The 27,853-nt window shown below is 39.4% G+C and overlaps 3 protein-coding genes, 1 long non-coding RNA gene and 1 other non-coding gene across 11 annotated transcripts in view; 3 read left to right on the top strand and 2 right to left on the bottom strand.

Moving 5' to 3' along the window:
- Nucleotides 1–6,763, bottom strand: part of LOC103394320 (phosphatidylinositide phosphatase SAC1-B-like) — a 10,916-nt gene extending 4,153 nt beyond the window's left edge. Inside the window, exons 1-12 of one of the 3 annotated variants that reach the window (XM_025065060.1) lie at nt 6,632–6,763; nt 5,574–5,671; nt 4,852–4,926; nt 4,175–4,302; nt 3,169–3,318; nt 2,917–2,976; nt 2,783–2,816; nt 1,898–1,999; nt 1,646–1,731; nt 1,433–1,519; nt 1,279–1,347; nt 1,106–1,185 (exon numbers count right to left, since the gene is read on the bottom strand). In XM_025065060.1, coding sequence (XP_024920828.1) covers nt 1,106–1,185; nt 1,279–1,347; nt 1,433–1,519; nt 1,646–1,731; nt 1,898–1,999; nt 2,783–2,816; nt 2,917–2,976; nt 3,169–3,318; nt 4,175–4,302; nt 4,852–4,926; nt 5,574–5,671; nt 6,632–6,660 — 998 coding nt within the window. In that variant the 5' untranslated portion in view covers nt 6,661–6,763. Of the gene's footprint in view, nt 1–1,105; nt 1,186–1,278; nt 1,348–1,432; nt 1,520–1,645; nt 1,732–1,897; nt 2,000–2,782; nt 2,817–2,916; nt 2,977–3,168; nt 3,319–4,174; nt 4,303–4,847; nt 4,927–5,573; nt 5,672–6,631 lie in introns of those variants that run through there. The other 2 variants (XM_025065061.1, XM_025065062.1) reach the window with 2 other exon arrangements.
- A 506-nt stretch (nt 6,764–7,269) lies between these two features.
- LOC103394319 (uncharacterized) lies at nt 7,270–15,858 on the top strand. Of its 5 annotated transcripts, XR_003052624.1 has the most exons (9): nt 7,270–7,419; nt 7,593–7,687; nt 8,055–8,159; nt 8,338–8,375; nt 8,729–8,789; nt 8,992–10,119; nt 10,340–10,545; nt 10,717–11,691; nt 12,728–15,858. It is a non-coding gene; the product is annotated as an uncharacterized LOC103394319 (long non-coding RNA). The 5 variants fall into 5 exon arrangements; XR_523136.3 differs by having other exon boundaries at nt 10,340–11,691; XR_523135.3 differs by having other exon boundaries at nt 7,593–7,703; nt 10,340–11,691.
- Nucleotides 8,423–8,491, top strand: LOC112488570 (small nucleolar RNA SNORD52). Its single transcript, XR_003052788.1, has one exon. It is a non-coding gene; the product is annotated as a small nucleolar RNA SNORD52 (small nucleolar RNA).
- A 2,448-nt stretch (nt 15,859–18,306) lies between the features above and the next one.
- Nucleotides 18,307–20,964, bottom strand: ppp1r11 (protein phosphatase 1, regulatory (inhibitor) subunit 11). The gene is made up of 3 exons (XM_008331563.3): nt 20,643–20,964; nt 19,700–19,808; nt 18,307–19,618 (listed from the first exon to the last, which is right to left on the bottom strand). The coding sequence occupies exons 1-3, from the start codon at nt 20,718–20,720 to the stop codon at nt 19,434–19,436; spliced, it is 372 nt and encodes a 123-aa protein (XP_008329785.1). The 5' UTR covers nt 20,721–20,964; the 3' UTR covers nt 18,307–19,433.
- A 215-nt stretch (nt 20,965–21,179) lies between these two features.
- The window catches only part of LOC103394329 (valine--tRNA ligase, mitochondrial-like), a 15,814-nt gene continuing 9,140 nt past the window's right edge, over nt 21,180–27,853 (top strand). Inside the window, exons 1-14 of the mRNA XM_025065346.1 lie at nt 21,180–21,433; nt 21,530–21,713; nt 22,064–22,145; nt 22,222–22,322; nt 23,092–23,213; nt 23,298–23,364; nt 23,542–23,639; nt 23,733–23,814; nt 24,652–24,771; nt 24,906–25,014; nt 25,709–25,800; nt 26,361–26,451; nt 26,618–26,745; nt 26,873–26,976. Of these exons, the coding sequence (XP_024921114.1) occupies nt 21,537–21,713; nt 22,064–22,145; nt 22,222–22,322; nt 23,092–23,213; nt 23,298–23,364; nt 23,542–23,639; nt 23,733–23,814; nt 24,652–24,771; nt 24,906–25,014; nt 25,709–25,800; nt 26,361–26,451; nt 26,618–26,745; nt 26,873–26,976 (1,373 nt within the window). The 5' untranslated portion in view covers nt 21,180–21,433; nt 21,530–21,536. The remainder of the gene's footprint in view (nt 21,434–21,529; nt 21,714–22,063; nt 22,146–22,221; nt 22,323–23,091; nt 23,214–23,297; nt 23,365–23,541; nt 23,640–23,732; nt 23,815–24,651; nt 24,772–24,905; nt 25,015–25,708; nt 25,801–26,360; nt 26,452–26,617; nt 26,746–26,872; nt 26,977–27,853) is intronic.

Here is a 27,853-nt window from a genome sequence, read left to right as displayed (position 1 = left end):
GTGTTATTATAATTGTTTTTTTATTAATTATAATGAAATAGAATTATCGGCCCTATATTAGCGTATTACGTAATATCAGTAAGAATCGTTATCGGTTTTTTCTCCGATAATGAAAACCCGATAATGCAGAGCTTGGGCACTGTGTGCCCTAAAAATAGTTTTGGGGATAAACACCTGTATATTAAAGTGAAAGTCACTAGATGGGAGCATTGCAGCTCATTTAATTAATCTTATAGACTGTACAGATTTTTAACCGATGTTGTCCAAACACTTAATTTCCGATTCTGATGTCAACCGATATAGACCTGGTAATATTTATTTATTCATCTGTACTCTCTCATACATACATATACATACATGCATACATACATGTATACATACATACATATATACATACATATATATGTATATACAGTATATGTATACCGATATGTATATATGTATCTATGTATGTATATGTATGTATATATATACATACATACATATATGTATATATATATATTTCTATATATATAAATATACATATATACATACATACATATGTATATATATATATATACATATATGTATATATACAAATATATGTATATATATATAGATACATATATACATATCGGTATACATATACTGTATATACATATATATGTATGTATATATGTATACATGTATGTATGTATGTATGTATATGTATGTATATGTATGTATGTATGTATGAGAGCGGAGCATTGAATAAATAAATATTACCAGGTCTATATCGGTTGACATCAGAATCGGAAATTAAGTGTTTGGACAACATCGGTAAAAAGTTCATATCGGACATTCCCTAATAATTTTACAAAACATTTCCTAAACATGAAGTGTATTTCTTTTCAAAATTGAGATTGAAATCCCATGCAGGCCGGTTTTTGGCCCGCATGTCGTATGTTTATCACCTCTGGTATGTAGTGAGTTTACGTAGCTAAGGAAGAGCAAGTTTGGCACCCCTCGTATGTAGTCAACATACTTTTCCTACGAAATTTCCCTGCCCACATTTCCTGTCCCCTTGTGTCAATAAAACAGTACTGCATCTAGTGAAATGACAACCTTGACACTGAGTGACACTTACTTAAGCTTGTCATTGTTCATCTCTGACACCATCTTGGCAAAGGTCTGCTCCAGTGGCTTTTCTGAACCCTTATGATTCACCTGCAGCGCAAACACAACGCTATCAATGGGTCCACTTCTTTTTCAGACAGAAAACGGGTGACGGTGAAATGGGGGGTGAAAGGGTCAACCTACCAGGTTGATGATGGTTTGTTTGCCATAGATAAGGAGCTGAGAGAGAAAATGTCTCTGGAAACCATCAGTCTGCACAAAAGTTCAATGAATTACCATCTAATTTGCAAATGTGTACACACAAAAAAACGAAAAAGAAAAACGATCAATCCCTTACATGGCTTCTGGTCTTGCTGATTACGGGCTTTGGATTGTATTTGAGGTAGGGTCTCTGACTCCAGTAAAATGGCATGGAACCTCGGGTCTGTGGATAATGAAAAAAAATAGAGTTAATAGTGCACCAAATTGCATAAATAAAAAAGGTATTGAAGCATAACAGGACTCAACCACAGGTGGTTCTCAAACTGTGGCCAGCCTTGTTTATTCTCACCTGTACAAACGACGCCTTGGATTCCTCGTACAAAACTATCTGCTCGGTTTCCACAAAATTAGCAGCGTGACCTTCGGAGTCGATGCCTGCGGAGAAGGACACACATTTCTGAGCAGTGCAGGTAGATGCTGTACTGTAACAAAATAAAAACGGGCATTTGACACAACAATGCTACATTTTTTTTTTTTTTACAAAACATCTTAGGTTTTGGTTTTGTGTCGTGAAGTTGAACATTTTTCCTAAGACGCTTACCTCTGACATAATATCTAACACCAGCCCTGAAGCAGCTTCTCCTGGATATGAGGATCCATTCAAAGATTTTACCATTTATACGGCAGGGCTTGATGACGATGACTGAATCACAAGGTCAAGAAAGAGCTCAAGCAACAAGTTGTCTACTTAGCGGCTGCATTTAGCACGCCTTTAACATGGCCGTGACACAAGACCCTAAATACCGGAATGACTAGTGGGGAAGGGAGAATGTGCAATAAGTGCAGAAAATCTTTAATAACCGTGCATTATCATGCAAATCTATAATAACCATGTATACCGGTATATACATGTACATGTATATATATATATATATATATGTATATATACATATATATATATATATGTCTATATATATACATATATATGTATATATATAGACATATATATATGTCTATATATATACACATATATACATATGTATGTATGTATATATATGTATATTTATATATATGTATGTATGTATGTATGTATGTATATATGTATACATACATACATACATACATACATATATGTATATATATATATCTATATATATATATAAATATACATATATATGTATGTATGTATGTATACATGTATGTATGTATATATATGTATATTTATATATATGTATGTATGTATGTATGTATGTATGTATACATATATACATACATACATACATACATATATATATAAATATACATATATATGTATGTATGTATGTATACATGTATGTATGTATATGTATACACTATATATATTGTATTGTCCTATTTTTACACACGTGCCTATTCTTGTGTTTTCTTTAAATGGTGCTGTACTGCTGCGGGAGCCTTAATAACTAATACTGTATATCGATCAAATACATTCAGCAGAAAAGGATACATCCGTGGACAACGGGTAGTGCGAACCTGTGGAGCTGAGGGGATACAGTTGTGCGCGTTATTGAAATGAAGTACAAAAGGACGAGTAAACGTTGGGCAGCGTAAATGAAAATCAAAGGCGATGATGTGTGTCACCTCTGGTTGTGCAGCCAGTTCTCTCAGCAGGTATCCGTTCCATACAAATCTCTGATCTGCCTGGAAAAACCACAACAGTCATTTTTATTTAGTCAGGAACTTTAGGAAATTAACCTGCAGTAAATATTCAAAACCTTCATTATTATTGTTATTTATATGAACACATCGTTTTTGCTATCGCCCATGTTGTTTTTGTTTTTTTTTTTTGGGTTGTGGGGATGGAGGGGACGCAAGAATTTTGTAATGCCTCACCCTCTCTAGCAGACTCATCTCCTGAAAATCGGGGCTGGTGTTGGCGAGGCGCTGCAGCGTGTGCGTCAGGTCGTAGTCAGTACAGAAGTAGAAGCCGTCCGTGCTCAGCACGCTGTTCATCATTGACAGGAATGTATTATTCTCCTGCAACTGAAGCACAAAAGAATGCAAAATTAATGACAGTGCTGTTGGCAAAAAAAAAAAAAAAAAAAAGTGCATGGTTGTAAATAAAGCCATATTGTGAATAAATTATGTCTGAAGTTCTCATCGACTGAAATGTGGAGTCAGGTGAAATCACGCAGACTGTAGCAACTTTACGAAAGACGCGAATGTGTTTTTCAATTTAGCTAGTGAAGTCAACGCTAAGTGATTTTGTTTAGTGCTTGTGCATATTTCCCCGGACTTGACATATTTTCTATTGCTAAATATACCTTTCCTATGTAATGACAGTGGCCGTCAGTGTGAAAATAACGGACGTGTACATTTTCAGTGGCACAGGCCTAGAGTGCCCTCTAGCGGCCATCGGTGTGAAAATAACAAACGTGAAATTATATATTCCAATATATGAGTCACACATGAGTATAAGTCGCGAACCCAGCCAAAGGATGAAACAAAGAGTGCGACTTAGAGTCTGGAAAATACGGTAAAAGTAATGATTAAAAAAATAATACATTTATTTTAAGAAAATTATATTCAAATAAAACCAATTTGCCTTTAACACTTGTAACACTATATATATATATATATATATATATACATATATACATATATATATATATCCATATATCCATCATCCATCCATTTTCATCCGCTTAACCGGGTCGCGGGGCACATATATACATATATATGTTATACGTTATACATATACTGTATATATGTATAACGTCAAACTCAGTTCTGTTATTGGCATCTATTCAAATCAGCGAAGAGAGTTCATACAAAGAGGTTAAATCCCCGACATATTGGAATAGTGAACTTGTAATTCAAGGTTGTGTTTGTTGCCCACCTGACTCTCTGACAGGTGCAGCACTGTCTTCTTGTATGGAATTACATCAAACTCCACCGCCTTCCACACTGCATGTCCGAGGAGGCTGCCCACGTTCCTCTTCCTTGTGATGACGATCAGGTTCATCCCTGTGGAGACAGAGTTGTAACTTTAGGAGCGGCTGCTGCTGCTAACATTCCATAGGGCAGTAGCAACACAATAAACCAAAGTAGGCTTATTTGCCGTCTGGCTTATGTATCAGATCGGTTGGGCTATAGTTATTTTTGTTTACGTGATGTTCGATACTGAAATTTTGCGTCTGATTTGGTGCCAAACATACGGCCCGTGGGCTGAAAAAAGCACCGCTGGGAGGGTTCAATCTGGCCCGCTTGATGAATTTTTAAAGTGAAAAAATGCACGAACACTTGAGTTTGTGATGTTTTGTCGAAATATATTACATTAAATATGAAGATTTTAGGTACGTCTTTGAATGAAAACCAAGGAGGAAAAAAATGGCTTCATTGTTATTTATGGGTAATTATGTTATGATTACCAGTTTTGACATTTATGAGACTGGGACACACAAGTAAATATATATATTTTTTTTTTTTTTAACAATTTCTCTAAAATAGGTGAGGAATCAATTCATTCCTTTTTCACCAAACTGACGGCGGAATAATGTATAAAAAGGTACCTGCCTGCTACCAGGCGGATTGTTCCCATGATGCCACAAATTGGCCTCGTGACGGCAGAGGGAGGAACGTGCACTTTGTCTGTGAAAGGAGAGTGGGGGAAAAAAAAAGACTGATTAGTAATACGCTGGAACTTAACATAAATAAATATACAGGTAATGACCTCAAAAAACTTCTTTGTTCAGATTTCGCTTTGTTTTTTTTACAGATACCCTGTTGTGATTGCAGGTAATGATTTTAAGCACATGTCATTCAATTCCACATTGAGTAGTTATTTTTAGTGGCCTTGGATCATATTTAACGCAGCAGACTTCACAAAATAATTACATTAAATTAAATAATTCTTCAACTTGCAAGAATTATTACGTCATGTTGTGTTTTTTTTTTTTTTTCCTTTTCTGTTCAGTCTCAGGTGCACTTCTCATCTCTGCCTGTAGGTCATTCTCTCCCACACTAATCTCCTGAGCTTTTAAATTCCAGTTGGCTTGGGGAATGTCATTCTCATGCTTCGTGTCTTTAGATTAGTTCCAGAGAAGCAGGAAAAGCTGTGGCAAAGTATTTACAACAGGCACGGGCAAACTAAGGCCCGGGGTCCGTTAGCGGCCCATTCAACTTTTTTTGTCAGACTTTTTTTTTTTTTTTGCGATCAAAACCACAACATTCAACAATACGTTTACGTGTTCAGAACTCACTGATACAATGTATATTCGTGTGTAGCTAATGTGTACCTGTCAGGGTCATCTCATTGGAGTCCCTGTCAATGGCCAGCACAGCATCGACCCCATCGTCACAAGCCTCGATGTAGAATTTCTCTGGAGTTGTGTGCCTTTAAAAAATAAAAAAAATAAATAAATAAATAAACTGTCCATCTCTATCATAATTATCATCATTATTTCGACAACTATTACTGCCATTTTTAGCTAAGTATTATTATTTCGTTGTTAGTACTATCAGCCAGAGTTGCACTGACTGATCATTTTTCAATTGAGAACCAATGACGTAAGCGAACCGGTTTAACTAATGAATCCAGATTTTGATTTCCAAGCTAAATTTGCCCACTGAGTTTAGAATTTGTCAGACTTAAGGATGACGTTGTTTCTGCAGTTGTTGGAACTTGGAATATTCGAATATTCAGAATATTCTCTGGTGACATCCTGAAGTTGGCATTGCTCACCAGTGTCCCTTTGCACCAGGCTCCCTTTACACAGTGCTGCTGTCAAACGAACACTGGAATGATGAATGGGGTTCACAGTGCAAACATGCAAACCATTATTCTTGTGCAAGGCACAGGAGATGAATGGGGTTCACAGTGCAAACATGACCATTATTCTTGTGCAAGGCACAGGGCAGATTGAGAAGCGTTTGTTGCTTTTGCTTTTGTAATCGGAAAAATAGCCAAATTTTATCTTTGACACATAAAATATGAATCCTGATTATAGAAAAACAACTATAACTTTCTTGACGACCAGAGCAACAGTCATAGCCGAGGCTGGAATTGTACAAGGCATGTGTCACACCTTGTGCCTGCGGTGAGCGTTAATGCCAGAACACTCTTCATAATTAATAACTGTGGACTTAAACTTCACTGTTTCCTGCTCTACCAGCTGAGCCGGTCAGCGAACTTTAGCCGCTGTATCACCTGACCTGCCGCTGAGCCGTAGACCCGGCCAGTGTTATTCCTCTCACAAGCGTCGCCTTTATTCTGCCCTTTGAGAACCGTGAAATGTCACAAAGGGGGAGGAAACTATCCGTAAATTACAAGACAAGTCACTTTAAATGTACTTACAAATTATATCTCTCGTAGGCGGTCGCCATCTTCACGCCGTGTACCTGATCTTAGTAACGACACAGTGGTAAGTGCGTGTTACCAGATCTCGCGAGCGTAACGACCAGAAAAGGGGGACGGACATAGGTGGAGGCTGGAGGGGAGTGCCTCAGAATAAGAAGAAGAAGAAAAAAACACTTTTTAAATAAATATATTTAAAATTGTATATATATGATTATATGTTTATGCGTATATATGTTTTTCGGTGGTGTGGTTGCTACCGCAAGATCATTTTAAAAGAGCAACAGAAATGCAGGCATAAAACATTAAAATGTTTTTAAAACATACAAAAACAGCAATAGACATGTTCGTATATTAAGTGACTTTACTTGTTTTTTTTTTCTTATTTGTAAAATATTGTTTTTTTCTAACTTGTTTAGCTAGTTTTTTACCTTAATATTAAAATGCCGAACACTAAACAAAACATTCGCACATCAACTTCCTGTTGGAAAAACACAGATAAATCACCATATCGTAATTCAACCACTGAGTTTTGCAAGAAATACAACTCAAACGACTAAACTGACCAAAGTTTTTAATGATGTTGCTAGTTTACTGTGCGCATTTTCAACGCCAGAATATCAGGCAGTGGTAGGGACACCTCAAGCACAAGGGCCAGAGAAGGACCCAGGGTATAAAGCACGCGCTCGCTATCCACTCGGTCCTTCTGTTTCCTCGCGCTTGATGGTTCTGTACGAAGCATCTCGGACATTGAAACACGTGTCCCAACACAAAAAGGAATCATTACGGTAAATAATTTTACAGTATTTGAAGTTTTTTTAAGGAGATGTTTATTATTTAGTTGTTAACGTGACAGACTTTGCGTTTCACAACTTAACAATATGGTGTGGTTTAAAGCATCCACTGCAATGGAGGATCTAATGAAGTAAGGTTTCCTGACAAATGTATGATTTCTCAGCAGACCGAGAAGGATGAGTAACTTTCTTTTTGAATCTACTAAACCGACGACTGAGGTTCCACGGTGCTACGGGAACGCCAATCCTGGATTTGGATGATGTAAGTGCAAAATGAGGTAGCTAAACAGTAGGGGGGAGGGGTAAATTAATTTATTTTTTTAAAATCATGTTTTAGTAAAACCATAACTCATTCTAAGAGTGCTTTGCTGAAGCATCTTCTCTTTTACATAATTGTGGTAACTTAGATTCCATCTTTTTACACGCGTTAACACATCAATTGCTAACGTATTCGACCGATGGTAAAGTGAACGTTGTCAAAATGAAGTAATCGTACTTAAAATCGTTTTTTTTTGTTTTTTTTTAATAGCATGATATTCCATGAATTGCAATGTGAATAGTATATAAGAGTGGATACCAATCGCTTGTTTAAATGAAGAAAAAATACAGTGACCTTTTTCCTGTTTTAGATTGCAACAATGAGAGTAGCGACCCCAAGTGGATCCTGTGAGTCCTGACGAAACGTCTCATACCTGAAGAGAAAAGCGTGTGGCTCTGTTAGCCATGAGCAGATGGTGAGTGTCGTGGTTTCGCGGTCTCAAACAGTGACATAAACATGCCAATGATGATTCTTCTAGACTAGAGTCTCTGATAAACCATGAAGCTCTTCACAGTGCACTGAGCATGATAGCAATTATTATACAGATTGAATCGATGAAACTTTTTTTTTCCTGATGTAGTTTGTTTTCACAGGTTGTCAATTTGGACTTGCGGAACAGATTCTTCTCTAGGTAACTACAAGCTTGATGGTTTGTTTTTAACGTTTTAGGATATTTTGTGGGATGATGAATTACTAGACTAGAGTCTCTGAGAAATCCATGAAGATGTTTTCACAGTGCACTGACCACAAAATGAGTACTTTGTCGAATCACATTTATTGACCATTTTAATTTGAAAAATAGTGTGCATGAAAGTATTGCACACATTTGCAAGCTAAATCAGTTGAGTTTTAATTTATATTAAATTTTGTTAGTTGTATACTTGACTTTTTTTTTTTTTTTTCCAATTGTGTAATTAAACTAAAATGGCTAAATCTACAGTGCTCCCTTTGAATTTTTTTTTTTGTTTGTTTTCTCTCCTGTAGTTCATGTACTGCTGGCTGGTTGACGTCTCTGCAAATCACACATTACAGAAACCTGGCTCAAGTAAGTCTTTTTGCAGTGACTTAATTGAACTACATGTCTGTCCTTTAGGTCATGTACTTGAGTTTGGTCTGTGATGATTCAGATATTTGGTTCTACTGATGCTATATGAGGTCTACTCGCAGCGCACTGAGACACTCGAGACTTGAGGCTAAAATTCCCTGATTTTTGTCAGGCAAAAAGTGAACTAAACAATTTCTTGCAGGTCCTGATTCTTCTGTCGGTGGTCACGTGGCCCGGGTTCCTACTTGAGAATCCTGGAATCTCGGAGGTTTAGCTCCTGAAATGGAGGAACTGCAATCGCCCATGTTTTAATAGTTGATTCCTGAGTGCAAGGTGCATGTTCATTTTAAAATGTACTTGTTTGAGTTTGGACAACTGTGATTAAATGGTTTAAAAAAAAAAAAAAAAAGACATCTGCTTTGTTGTTCTATCCTAACCTCACTTGTTTGCAATAAACTAGAATAGTGCTTCTCCACTCCAATAAACATTAAGATTCACCCTTATGCCGAGTCATGCTACAAAATATTGGGTGATTTAACTTTTTGTAAATTGTCAGTCAGTTGCGTCAACCTCGCAAGCACAGGAAATGGGACAAATGCAACCGTTAGTTGTGTTCCTGTGCCTTTTGGAACTGTTAAGTGCGTACTTCCTACCCGCAAACAATGCATAGCTAATATAATGTTGCAAAAAACGGTATTTATACCAGATTTGATCTTGTTTAAGCACAACTAACGTTAGGTTTTTCGTGTATGTGTATATATATATGACAAATTCATTTTATATGTAGGACATTAATGAATATGAAGAGGCGTGTATATCGCTTCTGCGGTTAAAAACAGATGTTCTAGGTGTGGCATCCCTTCAACCCTTTGGTTCAAAGCCAATAAAAATGTGCCTCTACATTAAAAGATTTACGTGCACACGTTCTTCAAAAGCTCTCCCCTTTGATGCTTAGATCTAGAATATAGCAGTACAGTTAAGGGGGTATTTTATCCCGAACGGGGATAACTTTGCTGCGACAACGCTACAAAGAAAGGTTCCGTTTATTTTGAAAGGTGGGACAACCCGGTATTCCGGCGTCGACTCTCGTTTCAGGTAGAGGTGAACCTCTCTGTCTAGTTCAGTTCCGTTTTCTATCATTCTGTTTTGGCGATATAACACTACATTTATTCGGTTGAAACACTTTTAACTACGACGCCGACGTTGTGACCGCAGCACACAGGAACTAATGGAACTAATGTTATTGCGTGGCGAGTTGATTTGATGCTAACTAAGAGAGCTAGCTGCGATAGGACCGAGGAACAATAGCTTGGAGCTTAGATCGCCGGAGGTGAGTTTTTAACCGTTCTTTTGTTTCCTGTTGTAATACAGACGCTTCATGTGTGTTTTTAACTTGGTTAGTAAACTATTAAAACTCGCTGGTGTATTAATTACTACATCTTTTTTTTTAGCTTAGTTGTTCTAACATCGTCTTGCTGACACTGTTGACGTGGAAGTGGGAAAGATTCAACGCCTAAAACGAAAACGTTTCTCATTTTCTTTGTTCGCAGGTGCATAAACCAGAAACTTGTCTCTCTGGTCTCTGTGTGAAGAAGATTACGTTTACTGTCACGAGTGAAGGCTTCGTCTTGGCTTGGGGCCATTCAGTGTTTATTTGCTCAATGACACTACATCTTTATGATCACACGAACCACAAGAACGCCTTTGCATATTTGTCAAGTTTAAAACAAGACATGTAGACTGCAAATCTAATTCAGTAAGTCGTTATTGGGGTCACCCCTCACTCTGCTGAACTGCTAAGACACGCCCACAGGTGTGTCCGAGAACCAATGGACATTTTTCTCAGTCCTGGTGAACTAGTATCACGACCTTATAACCACCACACTGGCATTCAGTTCATGCTTTTTTTTTCTATTTGCTCAAACAGCTTCTGAGCGAGAGCTGAGAAATAGTCAAGTGTCTTTGTAAACGGCGCCAACGGGCTGAGTGAGAAACATGACGGCGTTGGTCGGCAGGGCGCTGGGCTGGGTGTGCTCGTGGGGCAGGATCACAGGATCGGACAAAACAAAAGGATTTGAAGACGACGAACCCAGAAAATGCCACAGCAAACAGAGCTCCAAAGGATGGACGTCTTGGATCTGGGGCGGGTGGAAATACCAGAAGGACCAAAGTAGTCCAGTGGAAGAATTTTGGGAGGCCCAGGAGAAGATTCAACCCCTGCAAATCGCAGATGTCCGCGCAGGAAAGCAGGAGACAGGACACGTTGTCAGGTGGTGGAATAAATACCTGCCCACGTCTTACAGTTTGTGGCCAAGAAAAACAGAGTCAAACACACTACGACAAGAGAAATGTCACGGCCGGAAAACGTCTGCGCGGGATGACGACGACGTTGACGGAGACTTTAGAACGCCACCTCCGTCTCCTACCTTCTTCTCTCTCACCCGGTCTCCTTTTCGACTCTTCGCACACGGCTGGAAAGTAGAAATTCTTTCGGAGCACTACGAGATCTGCTTCAATTTCCTCCGCCATTTATTTGACCTGTTTGTCGTCGGCTTCCTCTGGACGGTGTCGCCACCGACCAAGCTGATACTGGAGGTGCTAGGAGTCCAGGGAGCGCTGAGGCTGTGGATTCATGGGATGGCCATGTTTTTGGTCTCTACAGTTGGAATGGCCGGATTGCTTGGGTTAATCCAGGAGTATCTCCCTCAGTTTGCGCTGATCTACGGCATCATCCAAGCTGCAGTGATCTCGGTCAGTGTGCGACAGAGTGTGATGTTGGACGTGGAGGACAAGAAGGAAAAAGGGGACGAGGAAAAGGGGACGAATGAAATGACTGACGAGTCGCTGCAAAATGAGAATCTTGTGTCTCCTGTGGACAAGATGAAGAGAAGTTAATTTAATGGTTAGCCCCCTTTTTTTTTTCAGGTTGAGATATTTAATATTATAATGCATGGGGTCCCCCTACCCCCAGTCTGGGGATGGTAGCCAGTCCTTGGGTCATTTGGAACTGGGCTGCAGGGGGACACAGTAAAACATGTCCTTCAGTTTTACTAATTTACTTCATTCCATTTTTTTCATTCAAAGATAATCTAACAGTGTTTCAAAACAACAGGTCATTCGGATTCGGATACCAACGGAATAGAGTCTAAAAGATGTTTGATTTTGAAAATGTATTGATCCTTCAATGATGGCACAGTATTACCGGTCCGCAGTAACGGCCGATACCGGCCGATCGGTTCTAGGTACAAAAAAAGTTGATGTTCCATCCATTTTTCTACAATAGTATTTAGACTAGGGGAGTCAAACAGGCGGCCTGCGGGCCCAAATCAGCCCACTGGGGGGGTTCCATCTGGCCCAATTGATGAATTTTGAAAGTGATAAAATGCGCTGACATTTCATGTTCGTGATGTTTTTGTCAAATTATATTTCATTATATATGCACATTTTTCTTATAAACCTCTACTTATTTGCACGTAAACAAAAGAGAAAAACATGGACGCTTTTCTTATAAACCTCTACTTATTTGCATGTAAACAAAAGAGAAAAACATGGACGTATTGTTATTTATAGGTCATTATTTTACGATTGTTCTGGTCCGACCCGCTTCACATCAAGAGCTAATGTTGGCGCTAGCTAGTGTTACATAACAAAAGGCAAGAATGTTATACTATCTTTGTCTTTAAGACTGTGCTCACTGAACTTTTCTGAACTTTACTTTAGTGTTGACATAGTACTGTGGAATGTTCTCTATAGACTTTGCAACAGGGAAGTGAAAGGGTTCCATTACTACGGGACTTGTTTAATTTCATTGAAGTCGTTTGTTCAAACTGGTGAAATCAAGTGTTTTTTTAAAATGAATATATACAACCACCAAGTGAGCTTTAGAGACTTGCACGTGTGTGTGTTAATGTTTTTGTGTTTTTCTTCCCCCCCCCCAGATGCTGAGAAGTTCGCTGACCAGGTGTTTGACGCCACAAAAAAATGGACCTCTGCAAAGACTGACTCACTCCACCACTTTTGTTGTTGCCACGTGGCTCAAGTCGTGTTGCACATTTATTACAAAAGTCATATAAATCGTAGAAGCATCACTTTATGTTTTAACACTATGGCTCCGACCGTGTCGGGTGTCCGTTCTACTTGTGGTAATACATCACACTCACGTTGACAACGGAACACAGCTTGCCTCATTAGCTACGCTAATCTTGATCAGATGCAGTGCAATCCTTGAAGGTTTAGAACACTTTGTTGAATTTGACGTTTTCACGCTAAAGTTCGGAGTTTCTGAGAAGCTTTATTCCGAATCTGCCGATGAGCTTTTTTTTTTTTTCTGCCACCACAAGTGTACACTAGCAAACGAGCGGAACTGTTATCTCCAGACCGCTGAGCCCTGAAGGTTTTTTTTTTTTTTCTGTGCTCACTTCCTGTTGACCAAAGTTTCAAAATAAAGGCGGTCTGGCACGTTGATCTGTTCTGAAGCTTAACACGTGAGTGTACTTCCGCTGTCGTACATAGCCCGGATCAGTTTAAATAAACTGATGTGTCTTATTTGAGCTTTTACCTGTTGATTAGCTTTAGTTTTTCCTACTTCTTGTTTCATTCTCAATCTCGGACTTGCCAAAAGTCTGTCGTTGAAGGACGTGCACAAATTTTTCCTGTTGCGTCAACACACAGTTTTGTGCGATTGAAGCCAACACCTGATTATATGTCGTGATCATGCTGCTCTGTATTTACAGTAGGTAGGTCTGCATCAGACTTGTGACAACATGTTCACTCCAGTTTGAGGCCCTGAAGGGTAGTTTAAAAATATATTAATATAAGCAAAGTATAACTTTTTTTTTTTTCTTTTTTTTTAATCCGGGGTCACCACAGTGGTGGTCCTCAAAGAGATTTGGAGTTGTTAAGCCAGATGCTTAGTGATACACTTCTCCCCTACCGCTGGTCCACCCTTCACCTAAACACCTAAAGATTTGGTCTATTGAATACTTTGTAGAAGTCTTATGTAATATCACTTTTTGAAAGCTGATAGCGATCAATAAAAGAGCCTGAACGTCAGACTGACCCTCTCTCCATCGTGTCCTCCTGACTTACCCACCTGTGCAGTTCGGCACGACACCTTCCAGTGTTTTGCTATGGTGGATTTAGACACAATGTCAGAGGATCAAACATGTCATTTCCCTGCATTCTCCTCTACTGCGCACGTTTATGCGTCTTGAGAACGGAAGGTTGATCAAACATCAGAAGAGTTACCAAGTTAGCATTTGATTGTAAATTATCTTTTTTTTTTTTTTACTTAATTTCTGATTCAGATATCAAACGCTATTGAAATGTGCAGCTGTTTTTCCCCAAAAAAAAAAATTTTTTTAGGTCACGTCACATATCTCTGTCTGTGACATTTTTTTTTTTTAAAAGCTATTCCAGCATATTTGACAAACCCAGGCATTGCGTTATTGAGTTTTCATTACTGGATAATTATTTTGATATTACATAATTATGCTAGTATTGGTTGGCCAATATTATTGGACATGGCTAGTAATTAGGATATACAAACGTGACAAATGTTTTCCAAGCAAAGTGGTCCGGCTTATGGCTTCAAGGAATGGTGGTTCTTCATTCTAAGCCTCGCAACTAGGGATGTCCGATAACATGGGCCGATCGACATTAACATAATTATGTCATATTTGTAAGAATCGTTATCGGTTTTTCCTTACGATAATGAAACCACAATAACGCAACGCCTCAGTTTTGCAAAATATACTTGAATCGCTTGCAGGGTCCAGAGACGTTTACGTACCTCAGTTTTGGGGGGGCAAACGGCTGCATATATATCGTTATCCATTGATATCGGAATCGGAAATGAGATGTTTGGACAATATCAGCATATCGGAAATCCCCGCTCACAATCAAAACAGAAGCTCTGAGATGGCATTTTTAAAGCCATAACACGCAAAACACTCCCACTTCACAATCACCTCATTGAATTTGTATGAGTCAAGCACATGGTGCTGTCACGTGTTTAAAGTTTGCTGACAATTAGCATGACGTTTGTGTCTGTACACACCTCTGTTTTAGCCTTAAGTTATCATTAATGGGACAGCAGACCAAAGCTGAGAACGAAAGCTCTTGGCATTTTTGAATGAATGTTTTGGGTACACAAGTACACAACAGTCCATTCTATGAAACCTGTTTTTTGTTTTTTTTTTTCATAATTTGCTAAAGCATGTTATACAGAGAAAAAAAAAATGTATAATATAATTTAATATATTCCAGAATGATCAGGTAACGTTTTTTAAAGAACATGTCAGACAAATTGCATGGTTAGGTACGCAGCTACACTTTAAATGTCCGTGTATGATAATATTCAAATGGCAACAGTGTTTTAATTCTGAGGCAGAACTGCAGCGTCGACGTACGTATCTGCATTGGCAACTTTTGTGACAATCTACAGTATTTCTTGGCTTTTCAGTATTTGGTGTTCACTTTCCTGATGGTACAGTTTGAAAACAGTCGCTGGTTTTTTATGTCAAAACGCAACCGCGGCGCTGCGGTTGTTGTGAATGCTGTCATTTGAGAATTTGTAGTATATAGTCATTGACTTCACTAAGAAGGTCTGTGGTTACAGGCAGTGCACGCTTTTATGCTCTGAACAATTACATATTAAGTCATTGTTGCGTACACGTGCAGATATGGACAGTTAAGAGTATTTTTTATGACATCACCTGCTCCAGTTTGTAGAAGGATTGTCAGGCCGTTAGTGGACTGGACCATTTTATTCCTCGTCCTCTAGAGTTGGAACAGTCTCTTCTGCATTTTATTACTAATGGTTGTTTTTTTTTTTTTTTTTTTTTTCCTTAAGTTTCTATCGCCGTGATATTATTCTCTGTCAAGTGAAGGGTAATTTTTCTACAAGTGAAAGCCTATCTGCTGTAACGTAGTTTGGATTACAGACGCTGCATAACTCTAAGCGCCCCCCTCCTCACTCGGAAGAACTAACTGTTGTGACTCAAACTATGAATACGTAACACTGAAGTTGGATGATGACCACTGGCTAAATAAAATGGGGTGAACTCTCTGTTGGCTTGTTGTGGTATTGACTACTTAAGTTGATAAAAAGTTGATAAAAATCCTACTTGAAATCCTACTAACAGCGGCATCTGCAGTACACACCTAGTTTTTCGTAAGTACCGGAGTCTGAAAGACATTATTTTAAAATGATCTTTGAGTGAGAAAAAGTAAATGGGACATGACTGGATTCTCTTTGAATGAAGTAAATTAGTAAAACATTTTTCATTCTCTCCCACTGTGGCCCTGTAACAAATGACCTGTGGACCGGTACTGGTCCGTGGACCTGGGGTTGGAGACCCCAGCTTTGAATTGGCATTGATTCTTCGCGCATGTCGCAGTGATGTTGCATTGATGTTGCGTTGAGTTTTTTCCCCCCAAACTATTTTTTGGTCAATTCGCATATCTCCTGTCGTGGAATTAACCCGTTAACTGCTTTAATTATGACGTCCCCTCTAAAGACATTCCACAAATTAGCATCGTGTGCACAAAATGTATCATTCGGAGGAAAAACCGTTAACCTATTCCTACCGATATTACATAATTATGCTACTATCGGCTGACTGATGTTATCGGACAGCCGATATTAGCATTAATTCTGCTATCGTTATGCTTTGCTGTATATGTTGAACAGGACCTTTGTAGGTACAAGAACAATGCCTTGTACCTTTTTTTTTTCCATGCAGTAACGACAAAATAGGTGGAATGGTTGAAATAGCTGAACGTGTCCAGCAGCATTGTCACGCGGTCGAACAGCTGACACTGTAGAGGAAACTCGAGTCTGTTTCAGCCGAGTGCTGAGTCATGAGCACTAAGTCTGAGCGAGCAGTTATTCCCAATGGCTTGCCCTCCAAATCTGCAAAGAGAAACAGCAGTGGTTTTAAAGGGTTAAATGCCTGCGGTCAGGTTGACATATTAAATCTAACGTTGTCCAGAAGCTGAAAGAGCATCAGATGTGTTGAATGCAATTTTTAACTTCCTTTGTTTGAACACTATTTTTTTTTATTTACTGCAAATGTCTTTGTTAGTGGCTTTTACTGAACAATTAAATACTCTTCCACTAGATGGCAGCAGATGACTATGAAGCCTAAAAGAAATAGAGCAACCCAGAGGTTCTCTTTAGTATCTTTGTATGTCTTTCTTTCATTCCTGCAACTCCGTCAGTCACAGTGTTCATCTAAACAGGCACGGGTTGCACACGGAGAAAGTAATTTGTGTGTGAACCGAGACTAGCAGATCATTATATTTCATCATATGTCACATGTGACATTTTGACTAGCAGATCATTATATTTCATCATATATCATATATATGTGACATTTTTGTTTACTTGTGTGTTCAGTGCGATGTTTCTAATGTAAAATATCTGCGGCGGCTCAAAAAGGTTGGGAGACACCTATGGAACACAGCCCTAGCTGTTAGCATATTAGCCGGGATAAACACGCCCAACACAAAATGGAGAATTTTTATTGTGTTTGTCTCTTTAACACGGGAGCAAAATGAACACATTTCTACTGAAAGCACAACAAACAGGCACATTAGCTGTTCCCAACGAAGTATATACACATCACAGAGTCTGCAGCTGTTGTAAAATAAATGTAAATGTCGTAGAATAAGAAATCAACACCAGAAGATTTTAGAAAAAAAAATAAACAAAACAACAACAACAACAACGCAGAACTACGGCAGTTTTGGTTTCGGATCAGGGGGCTATATTCCTACATTTTTTATTTTTATCCTGCCAAGGAGAGCAAGTCCGACACGGCAATGTTTTCTTCTGTTACTGATTTATGAATTTCATACTATATTTATTAGTGACGCAATGTTTTCTTCTGTTACTGATTTATTTTTATTTAAATTCTATGACCCTGATAGAGGTTAGGTACGTGTAGAAACATTCACTTAATGGATTATCACGCAGCTCCAGCATTTATTTTTGAATATCCCGATGAGAGAATATGTGAAAGACACAAGCATTTGATTTGAAAAGAGACTACTTCGTTTTGGTTTGAATGTGGGAAAAAAAAATTGTTTTCGACTTCATCGGGTCACTGACATTGGCAGTTGGACACGCACGCCCATAAGGTTCCGTTAATGTTTTTGGATGTTATAAACGATACCTTGTCACATAGAAAACCTCAGCAGGATGTGATGGACTCATCTTTCAAATGTGCATTCAACAAAACACGGTGAATGTCGAACGAGCGAACGAGATTTGTCAGACCTTCAATAACGAGCCGCATCCATGATTTATTTTATTATGCACACTGGGTGATACATAATATTTAAACATCATCTTGAACGTTCTGTCAGTGCTCACTGTCAAAAGAAATTACAAAAAAAAAACAAAAAAAATAAAAAAACATTCTGAAACTTAACGTCATGTATGTGTTTGTTCAGTCTGTACCATGTTCATCTTCAAACGGATTCAATGCCACGTAACCGCAGACTCTGACTGATTTCTGTTAACATGTGAAATAAGAGCCAGGAATTTAAAACAATAAATAAATAATGCGTCATGTAGAAGCAAATGGTATCTGGCAAACTTGAGTTTTAACAGCCTTCCTTTTCCTGTCCATCACCGCAGACCACTGTGTGCGCTGCCTTCTAGTGACTCACCACCGCCATGTTCACAGAGTCGGGTTACACTCCAGAGAGACACTGATGACGACGATGATGATGATGATGATGATGATGATGACGTCTAAAGTCTATAAGAAAAAGATTTTTCAAAGCTAAATGACCCAAAATGACTGGTCACATGACTGCCATTTAACCCTTTCTCAACCTGACCACAGCATGTTTGTATGGCATGCTTAGATCCGTGTATATTGCATGTAGCACCGCGCAGACTGTTCTTAGCCACGTTGTTGCTCCGCTATGTGTACACAAACCACATTCTCCTGTTACTTTGTTCACTTGTTTCATTAATATTGGCCAATAATGCAGGCAGTGTGAGAATATTTTATGCTATTTAACACTATTGTAATTCTTTACAAAAACAAATACACAGTAGAGAGGTTCACTGGTTTGACCAATGGCCATTACCGTGTTGACTTCTTGGAAAAGAACCCTGGGGATAGCGGTATGAAGCCAATTGCGGATTTCGTTAACGACCGTCATAATCCTGAGGCAAATCGTACCGTCCGACAATGGACAATTTTGTGACATCGTTTAATTGCCCAAGTCGGCGCCATGCTAAGCTAACGCTTGAAGCGTGATCGTGTGTGTGTTGTGAAGCAACGCAGTGCAAACATGCAAGATACACCCAGTAAGCCTATTCATCTTCTTCATCATCATCATCACCATCACCATCATTATAATCTTAGCAATGAGTTCCAGATTGACCTGACGTTCATCCCATCATTCTGTGTTACTGCCGGCAAAGTACTAAGCAAAAAACGGGTGACTTCCAATTAAGGGCATCACTGTGTTAGCTGTGACTAGAATGCAGCACCAGTGGCCGTCAAGGACCTCAGTGATGTAACTAAACTTTAAAAAAAGAACAACGAGTGCAGTTTTGTCATATCCCACAGTTGTGTTGACAAACCACTCACATCCCTTGCTTAGTATACACACAGCTTCTCAGTGACCGTGTGACCCTCCGGAGTTGGGGGGCGCCGTCGGCCCTCCAGCCCCCCTCTGTCCATGGTCTCTCCTGCCATGGCCCAAAATACAATGAGCGCTGCCGCAGCCTTCCTCGTCCTCGTCTCCTTCGCTTTCAGAGGACGACTCGCCAAATTGTTTGGGCTTTTCGTATATGCAACAGCCTAAAACAAAACAAAAAAAATCGTTAGGATTTTTCCTTTGGGCTCCATACTGTAATTGGACAGGAGATAATTAAAACTTACATTTAGATGATCGTCTGCCCAAGTGCTCATTGTCGACAGTGTCGCTGGACCACTCCACCTTTTTCTCGGTCTTCCTCTTCCTTAGTTTGATTGTCAGGCTTCGTCCCTCCTGTTAACGCGTGACAGGTCTGCTATTAGTCAACAGGTTCCTCAAGGAGACTGAGCTAACCTGTCAACAATCTCAAGGAATCTGTCGCTCAGAACAAAGTCACTCGTTATTACACAGTCGCATTACCAGGTAGTGTTTGTGAATGGCAAGGTGAGTTTATGGCATAAACATTACAGTTATTACTGCTGACTGCACAAGAGTCGTTCTCCCAGGTTACTTCACAGCCTGATTAGAATGTTGCTCAGAATGAATGAGCTTGCATGCCCAAATGTTAGCTGCCATGACATGCATCAAACATAATAATTGTATATTATTGTTCAATATATTCATTGAAGGACAAACCAAAAAAACTATCTACAAGTACACAATTACTAATAAAATGTATCGATTTGTACCGATAATATCGGGACAACCTTAAATATATAGTGATGAAAATAATTTTAACATTCGTCCAACCAGTTAAAAATTTCGTGGAACTAACATTGATAAGTACTGGTATGGATATTGTTGGGGTAACCGTGCCATTTAATACACAATTAATGTTACACAGCTCGTAATTCGGTGTGGACTCAACAGATTATATTAACTTGTTGACCTGGACCAATGTCATGTTCACGTACACGCACTGAGCGAGTGACAGCAACACATGAACGATATCCTTATGATAACCGGTAGTTAAAAGAGCTCCACCTTACTCATACACCGGGCCTCGTCAAGATTTCAATTTGGTAGTTGTAACAGAACAGGACAAAGACCCAGCCTGCAACGTTTATCGTTATGATTTTTTTTTGTGTGTCATAGTAGATAACATCCTTGTGACCATGTAGTACCCACCTGCTGGGGCGGCGGCGGCGTGCTGGATTCAACAGTCTCCGTTATCGTCTCACTTGACATCCCCGTAGCCTCCGCCATCCCTGCAGCTGCTTTGCTAACGCTGACGTTAGCAGCAATGTGTAATAGAAGCGCTGTATCAGTGGTTCCGTGTTGTGGCAGTTGCAGCAGTTGTAAAGCTGATCATTAAACCCGCGGCCTTCAATAATAGTAAGGATTACGAAGATGACTATGATGTGCCGAGAACCTCCGACAGCAAACCGATTCAAGCTAGGGAAACGCTAACACTCGTACCGGAAGTTGAGCGTGATTACGACAAAATCATTGTCGTTCACTGTGTCAAAAGCAATAATAAAACACAACAAATTCAAGTATTGCTTTAAGTGTTATTTATTTAAGTGTTTAGTATTCTGAGCGGGCATACGTATCAAACGTTTAATCAGCCAAATTCTGTAAAAAGGACTGAAGTGCTTTTATTTTTATACTGTAGACAGGTTTAGTTTTGTGTTTATCCCACCGAGTGGGGAAGACATTTTTAGACGGACAGAGGTGTATTCAGTGGTCCGTGAACTATTACTGTCCCCCTGTAAAGTCATGTTTATAGTTAGTGATCATGCTGCGTTAGTTTAGTTATAAGGGATTTTTTAGTTTACCATGTTTTTTATTTTAGTATGTTACATGTGGAAGTTACAGTTAAAACATTAACAAAACAATATAAAAAAATGCTCTTATGGAGTTTACAATAACGAAATGAATTTTAGAGTCTAATAAGTGAGCACCGTATTGGGAACGCAGTAAGTTACTCCTGGCTGTTTAAACGTTGAATTTTGGTGGCACGTGGTGAGGTTATTGCGTTGTCTTTCACTTGTTTGTGTGTGTTTCCTGTTTAGAGCAGTGATGTGGCGGACGGGTCGTGTCTTCTGTTTTGGGTCGGCGGGTAAACGAGCAGTCGGACGCTGCTGTAACAACCCAAGAAGGCCTTTATCCTCATCAGCCCCATCAAAAACAGTAAAAGCTGAAAAAGAGAAGCGCAAACGAGGGCGGGAGGAGGCGATATTGTCAAGTCAGCATGGGGTATGTACAACAAGAGCCATAAAGGCAACATAGGGATTTTTTTAATCTCTCACAAGTCTATTTCTTAAGCAGCGTAAATGAACAGTTAAGGCTTTAATTGAGAAATGTGACATTAAGTCAGACTCGAGTAGTCATTATATCTGAACAGCCGGTACACCTTCGTCTTAATTATAATTATATATTCATATACATTTTGCATGTTTGGATAAATAATGTTTGTAATAAAAATAATAGAAAAGCTTAATTAGTACTGTACAAATTATGAAAAATGTCCCCATGTGATATTTTCTAATCTGTGACCTTGTATCAAGTGCTATATAAGTACAAATGTGTCTCCTTTATGTTTTTAGGTTTCTACGGAGAAACCAATGAAATGGGGCGCTAAGCAGGAAACGGTGTACTCGGTTCCAACAGCTCCTGGACAAAAGAAAGGTGATTGATCTCCATCAGCCTGCTCGCCCGGTGTAATATTTTTTTAGAATCTAAAGCTGTTTTGTCTCATCCGCAGACACCAGTCTGCCATTCCCACCCACGTACAGTCCAACCTATGTGGAGTCCAGCTGGTATCAGTGGTGGGAGAAAGAGGGCTTCTTCAGTCCGGAGCAACATGTAAGGATGTTGCCCCACAGTCAGCCGCAGCACCCTTTCATTTCTTTGTGGAAAAAAATAGCAAAAGTCTTAACAGTTTTTGTTTGTCTGTTGATCTATTTATTCCACTATCCATTCATTAATCATATTAAACATGGTTAAGAAAAATAACAGGAAATCCTAGGATTTACATAAATTCACATAATCCCAGACAAATGCCTAATGGGATTTAAGAAATCAAAATTTTGGATTTATTTTGACTTTTTTTTTTTTTTTCAAATTGAAGCATACTAAATTTAGCAATGATGATAACTTTAAACTGAACATGTAAATACTGTATTTTCTGTACTATAAGTCGCACTTGTTTTCATCCTTTGAATGGGTTTGTGACTCATACTTAGATGCGACTTATATATTAAAATATATAATTTAACATGTTTATTTTCACACTTCTAGCCGCTAGAGGGCCCTCTAGTCTTGTGTACCAGTATCCGCTACTCCTGTACCGCTGTAAATTGACATGCTCGTTTATTTTTCGTCTTATACGCAGCAGCCGCTTACATATGTTTTTTCATCTTCAATATGCATTTTTTTTTTTGGCTGGGGCGATTTATAGTCCGAAAAATACTGTAGTTGAAGCTCAGGTGATTTAAACATTGTGTTCATCTTTGGCTTAAAAGTAGCAAAACCGTCACATTTCAAGGTCAATTTTTGGCAAAAAAAAAAAAAAACCCCACACAATACATTTGTGTGAGCTGTGGCTGGCTCTCAGTTTGTCCTATCTAAACAGGAAACGTTACCTCACGCCGTGGATCGGACCTTCTCACTGTGCATCCCTCCTCCGAACGTCACTGGTTCTCTACACCTGGGCCATGCTCTGACTGTAGCAATAGAGGACACCCTGGTCCGATGGTAAGTCAACAAGATGCGAAGACATGTTTATTAGTATTTTATTTATTTATTTATTTGACTTTTATTTTATTTTAAATTCATCAGGAGGAGGATGCAGGGCTACAGAGTCCTCTGGGTTCCTGGATGTGACCATGCAGGTATTGCAACACAGGTATGACATTTTTTTTCATTTTGTCTTTCAACGGTGCCCTAATAAGCATTGGTAAAGAGCAAAGCGCTAATATCTAAAAAAAAAAAAAAAAAAAAAACATCTTCATGGGGCAATTTTTCTTCAAATGATCTCCAGGGGTTTGCAGCCCACGTCATCTGTTTTGTGTCTTTGTATTAGACAGTGGTGGAGAGAAAACTGCTGAGTGAGAAAGGGAAGCGCAGACAGGACTTTACCAGGGAGGAGTTCCTGAACGAGGTGTGGAAATGGAAGAATGAGTGAGTATTAATAACTGGTGTATTTGCTTTAAAATGTGCAAACCCCGACACTAAGGAATGGGAATCAAAGATATGTTCTACCTTCTCTTGTAGGAAAGGAGAAGAGATCTACAAGCAGCTGAAAAGCCTGGGTGCTTCTTTGGACTGGAGAAGAGCATGTTTTACAATGGATCCGGTAAGATAGTGATTTGTTTCTAGCTGTGGCGGATCCTGCTGGAACCGAATCTCCAACGTTAAATCTGCCACCACCTTGACCACGTGTTTCCAAATTTTTTTTTCCCCAAATTTTAAAAGTCACAAACCTTCACGACCCAAGTCAATATACATTATTCGTAAACTCCTGGGAAACATGGTACGAGACGACCCCAAAAAAAAAAACCTCTTGCGACCCACCTGTTGGTCGCGACCCAGTCTTTGGGAAAGACATGTACATATCCATGTAATCTTTTGTCAGGGGAGGTCTGCACGATGTTCATCTTAATTTCTTTGTTTTAAAAACGTCACTTTACTTTTTTGCTACAGCTAGCATAAAGACGAAGACAGTCTTCCTCTCTGTATATTGGAGCTTGTTAAAGAACTGCCTGATGAAGTACCGCCACCATGTGGTCAAAAATGACATTGTACCTGAGCTTCTCGTGGATCACATGGAGTATCTAACCTATGCAGTTCCGGCAAACATGTTGAAAACTGAATGTTTTGCGTCCCTCAAAATGGCGGCTCAAATTTGGGTTGCGCCCCTATGGTTTAGAATCACGGCTCTACGGACCGTCACCTCTCCAGGTGATGTCCCACCTGCTCCCTACTTTCCCCATTAATCAGTAATAATCACTTTTGCAACCATGAAGGGGCTCAGAGCGGATCCCTGATGTATCCCACCTGAACACTGTTTTTATACATTCTTTACGTGTCGCTTCATCTACAAAAACAAAGTCTCAAAAGATCCTGCTACAACCACGGAATATCCTTCTGCAATATCTAATCTAATTTCATTTTTTTTGTCTTTCGATTTTAGCACTTTAGCAGAGCCGTTACCGAGGCTTTTGTCACACTCTGTGACTCCGGTCTGATCTATCGCTCTGAGGGTCTCGTCAACTGGAGTTGTGCTCTTGAATCGGCCATCTCTGATATCGAGGTAGTTATACTGCCTCACCCACTGCGTCACATGACGTACACTGAGTTTGTCTTCTTTATTATTTGTTCAACTGCAGCACGTGTATCATGAACATCAGTACTGTGAAGGTGTTTGTGTTTTTTTTTTTTCATCAGGTGGACTCAAAGGAACTTGCTGGGCAGACGATGCTGTCCGTTCCTGGTTATAAAAACAAGGTGGAGTTTGGAACTATTCTCAGCTTTGCTTACCCAGTAGATGGCCACGGTGAGTAATTACAATTTTTGTAGTAACGTACCGAGAATAAGGCATTGGTAGTGCATACAGTGATGAGCTGGTAGTGAAAAGCTAGTATCAAAATTTGCCTCTTTGCCTGTTGAGCTGCGATGTGTACATAGTGTGGCTTTATTTACTAGAAATACAGTATTTGTGACCATAAATGTATGTTGGAATGCGATAGTTCATGCGTTTTAGGGGTGTGCCAAAATATTGATACTACGACATATATATACATATATATATATATTTCGTCTAGCAGTACATTGTTGATATACATGCGCCGAATATCGATATAAGATGCACTAATTTTCTCTCACGAAACCAAGCTGCCATTTTTCAAGCCCCCACATGATGGCGCTTAGTATAAATGAGCCACTGTGTCGACACTAAGGACAATCTGTTTTTACATATTTTAATTTATATTTAATCTACCTTTTTTACTAATTTCACATGACAGTATTTTATAATGCATGTGAAATGGAGTCAATGCAGCCAATAAATTTTGGACGTCTTCCGTGGCTCATATCGCAAGGTATCATGGATGAAATTTATCGCAATATATATCGATTATCGCAAAAACGCGGCATCGCGATATTATCGTTGTTGTGGGCGAAATATCGTGATGGTGGCATATCGTGATATCATACCTGGCAATACCCAGCCCTGATGCTCTGTTTTTCAGATGGAGAAGAGGTGGTGGTGTCAACCACTCGTCCAGAGACTATGCTGGGAGACGTAGCCGTTGCCGTTCATCCAGACGATCCTCGATATCAAGTGTGTGCTGTTGTCTGACTACTGTTTACAAGTAATCGTATGTTGACACGCACTGTTAATTTGAGAAGTTGCGTAGTTGCTTCCAAATGTGATTTCTGGACTATTGAGCGCACCTGAATATAAGCCACACCCCCTTAAAAAAATGAAAAAAAAAAATCCGCTACTGTTCTCTCTCGTGCGCCCCCCACGCACATATATACACACACACACACACCCATTCACAGACAGACATATGCTACTAGCATAACACACAGTAGCCTACCAGAAAAGTCATTGAGCGCTAGCGGTATGAGCTTCGCTAGCCCGTAAAAATCCATAAATTAGCCGCATCACTGCTTAAGCCGCAGGGTTCAAAGCGTGTGGAAAAAAAGTAGCGGCTTATAGTCCGGAAATTACGGTAATAAATAAATAATTCATTATGAATATCAGTTTAGATGTAATCTTATTGTAAGAATTTACCAGAGTATTACTCTAACCAGAGTAAATACAAAAAAAAAAAAAAAAAATCAGTCGCCATTTCTCTCTCTCGTGCTCACATGTTTGCGCTTATCTTCTTCCAGTCTGTTCACGGGAAGCAGTGCAGACACCCCTTCACCGACAGAGTCCTGCCCGTCATCACCGACTCACTGGTGGACATGAAGCTCGGAACTGGTGAGGTTGACATTCACGCGATCACAGTCGCTAGCGGTGGCTAGTATATTTAATATTTGACGTTTTGGCCCTTTGTGTGTTTTGTATTTATGTCAAGTCTTTTTTTTCCCATCCATCACTGATGTTAGCTGGTGTGTTGTGTTGTGTTGTTGTTGTTGTCGTCCAGGTGCAGTGAAGGTGACTCCCGCTCATGACCACACGGACTTCCTGCTGTCACAAAAACACTCTCTTCCACGGCTTACTGTTATCAAAGGAGATGGGACAATGACACCCCCCTGTGGCCAATGGCTGGAGGTACAGAAAGGAAAAAGAAACCACGCCAAATATAGATTACAATATGTGGTATTAATGTGTGTCTACTTGCTAAATTAGAATGATTCCACCTGTTGTGTTAAAACCTACTTCATTCGTGTCATTTCAGGGAGTGAAGAGATTCGATGCCAGGCAGGCTGTTGTTGATGCTCTGGTTGAAAGGCAGTTGTTCAGAGGAAAGAAAAGTCATGCTACGATCTTACCAGTCTGCAGGTAGGAGAGCACGTACATTATACCATACAGCATCAGAGTACAGACACACATTTTACTGATTGCAAATTCTTGTTCTTCTTCTCTGCACCGGTGAAAGGCAGAGCAATTAAATACTCGTCCACCAGGTGGCAGTAAAGGGCTATGAAATAAAAAAGGGCGAGTCAAAGATCTTTATGTCTGTCTTCCCTAAAATCCCTGCAGGTTTTGGTTGTTTAAACAACCAAACCCAGGTTACATACTACAGTACATGAATTGTGAGTATGTCGAAACTACATGATCGTTGTGTTTCATTACATGTACTTTTTGGTACCATGGTATTCTTCTGATATAAAATATGTGCCATGGCCGTTTTACCGTTGTTGGCCTAAATTCAGAATGTCAACCAAAGTTGACAAGTTCAGGTTGACACTGCGATAAAAGCAGTGTTTGTAATTATTAAGAAAAAAACGAATCAGTCTTAAGGGCTCACACACACACACACACACACACTTTGTGATCATAGTTAATAATCATACAAGGTAGTAGTTGTTTTTGATATTTAATTATGTACCCTATTTTCCAGACTATAAGTCGCACTTTTTTTCATCCTTTGGCTGTGTTTGCGACATTAAAATATATAATTCCACATGTTCGTTATTTTCACACTGACAGCCACTAGAGGGCACTCTAGGCTTGTGCACCAGTATCTCCTACTCCTGTACCACTGAAAATTTACATGTTCGTTATTTTCACACTAACAGCCACTAGAGGGCACTCTAGTCTTGTGTACCAGTATCTGCTACTCCTGTACCACCGAAAAATGACTTGTTCGTTATATTCACACTGACAGCCGCTAGAGGGCACTCTAGGCTTGTGGACCCGGCATCTGCTACTCCCG

The sequence above is a fragment of the Cynoglossus semilaevis genome, chromosome 18 (genome assembly GCF_000523025.1).
Source record: "Cynoglossus semilaevis isolate Cse_v1.0 chromosome 18, Cse_v1.0, whole genome shotgun sequence".
In the NCBI taxonomy this organism is placed as follows: Eukaryota; Metazoa; Chordata; class Actinopteri; order Pleuronectiformes; family Cynoglossidae; genus Cynoglossus; species Cynoglossus semilaevis.
The sequence above is the reverse complement of the archived record's forward strand: the minus strand, read 5'-3'. Positions and strand labels throughout refer to the sequence as shown.

What these genes read in the sequence shown, in the direction of transcription:
- ppp1r11 (XM_008331563.3), bottom strand. Translation starts at nt 20,720, where the DNA reads ATGGCGGAGGCTACGGGGATGTCAAGTGAGACGATAACGGAGACTGTT. An exon ending in CGCCGCCGCCGCCCCAGCAG is followed by an intron (nt 19,809 to 20,642) that starts GTGGGTACTACA and finishes ACGCGTTAACAG; the next exon opens with GAGGGACGAAGCCTGACAAT. An exon ending in GGGCAGACGATCATCTAAAT is followed by an intron (nt 19,619 to 19,699) that starts GTAAGTTTTAAT and finishes GTTTTGTTTTAG; the next exon opens with GCTGTTGCATATACGAAAAG.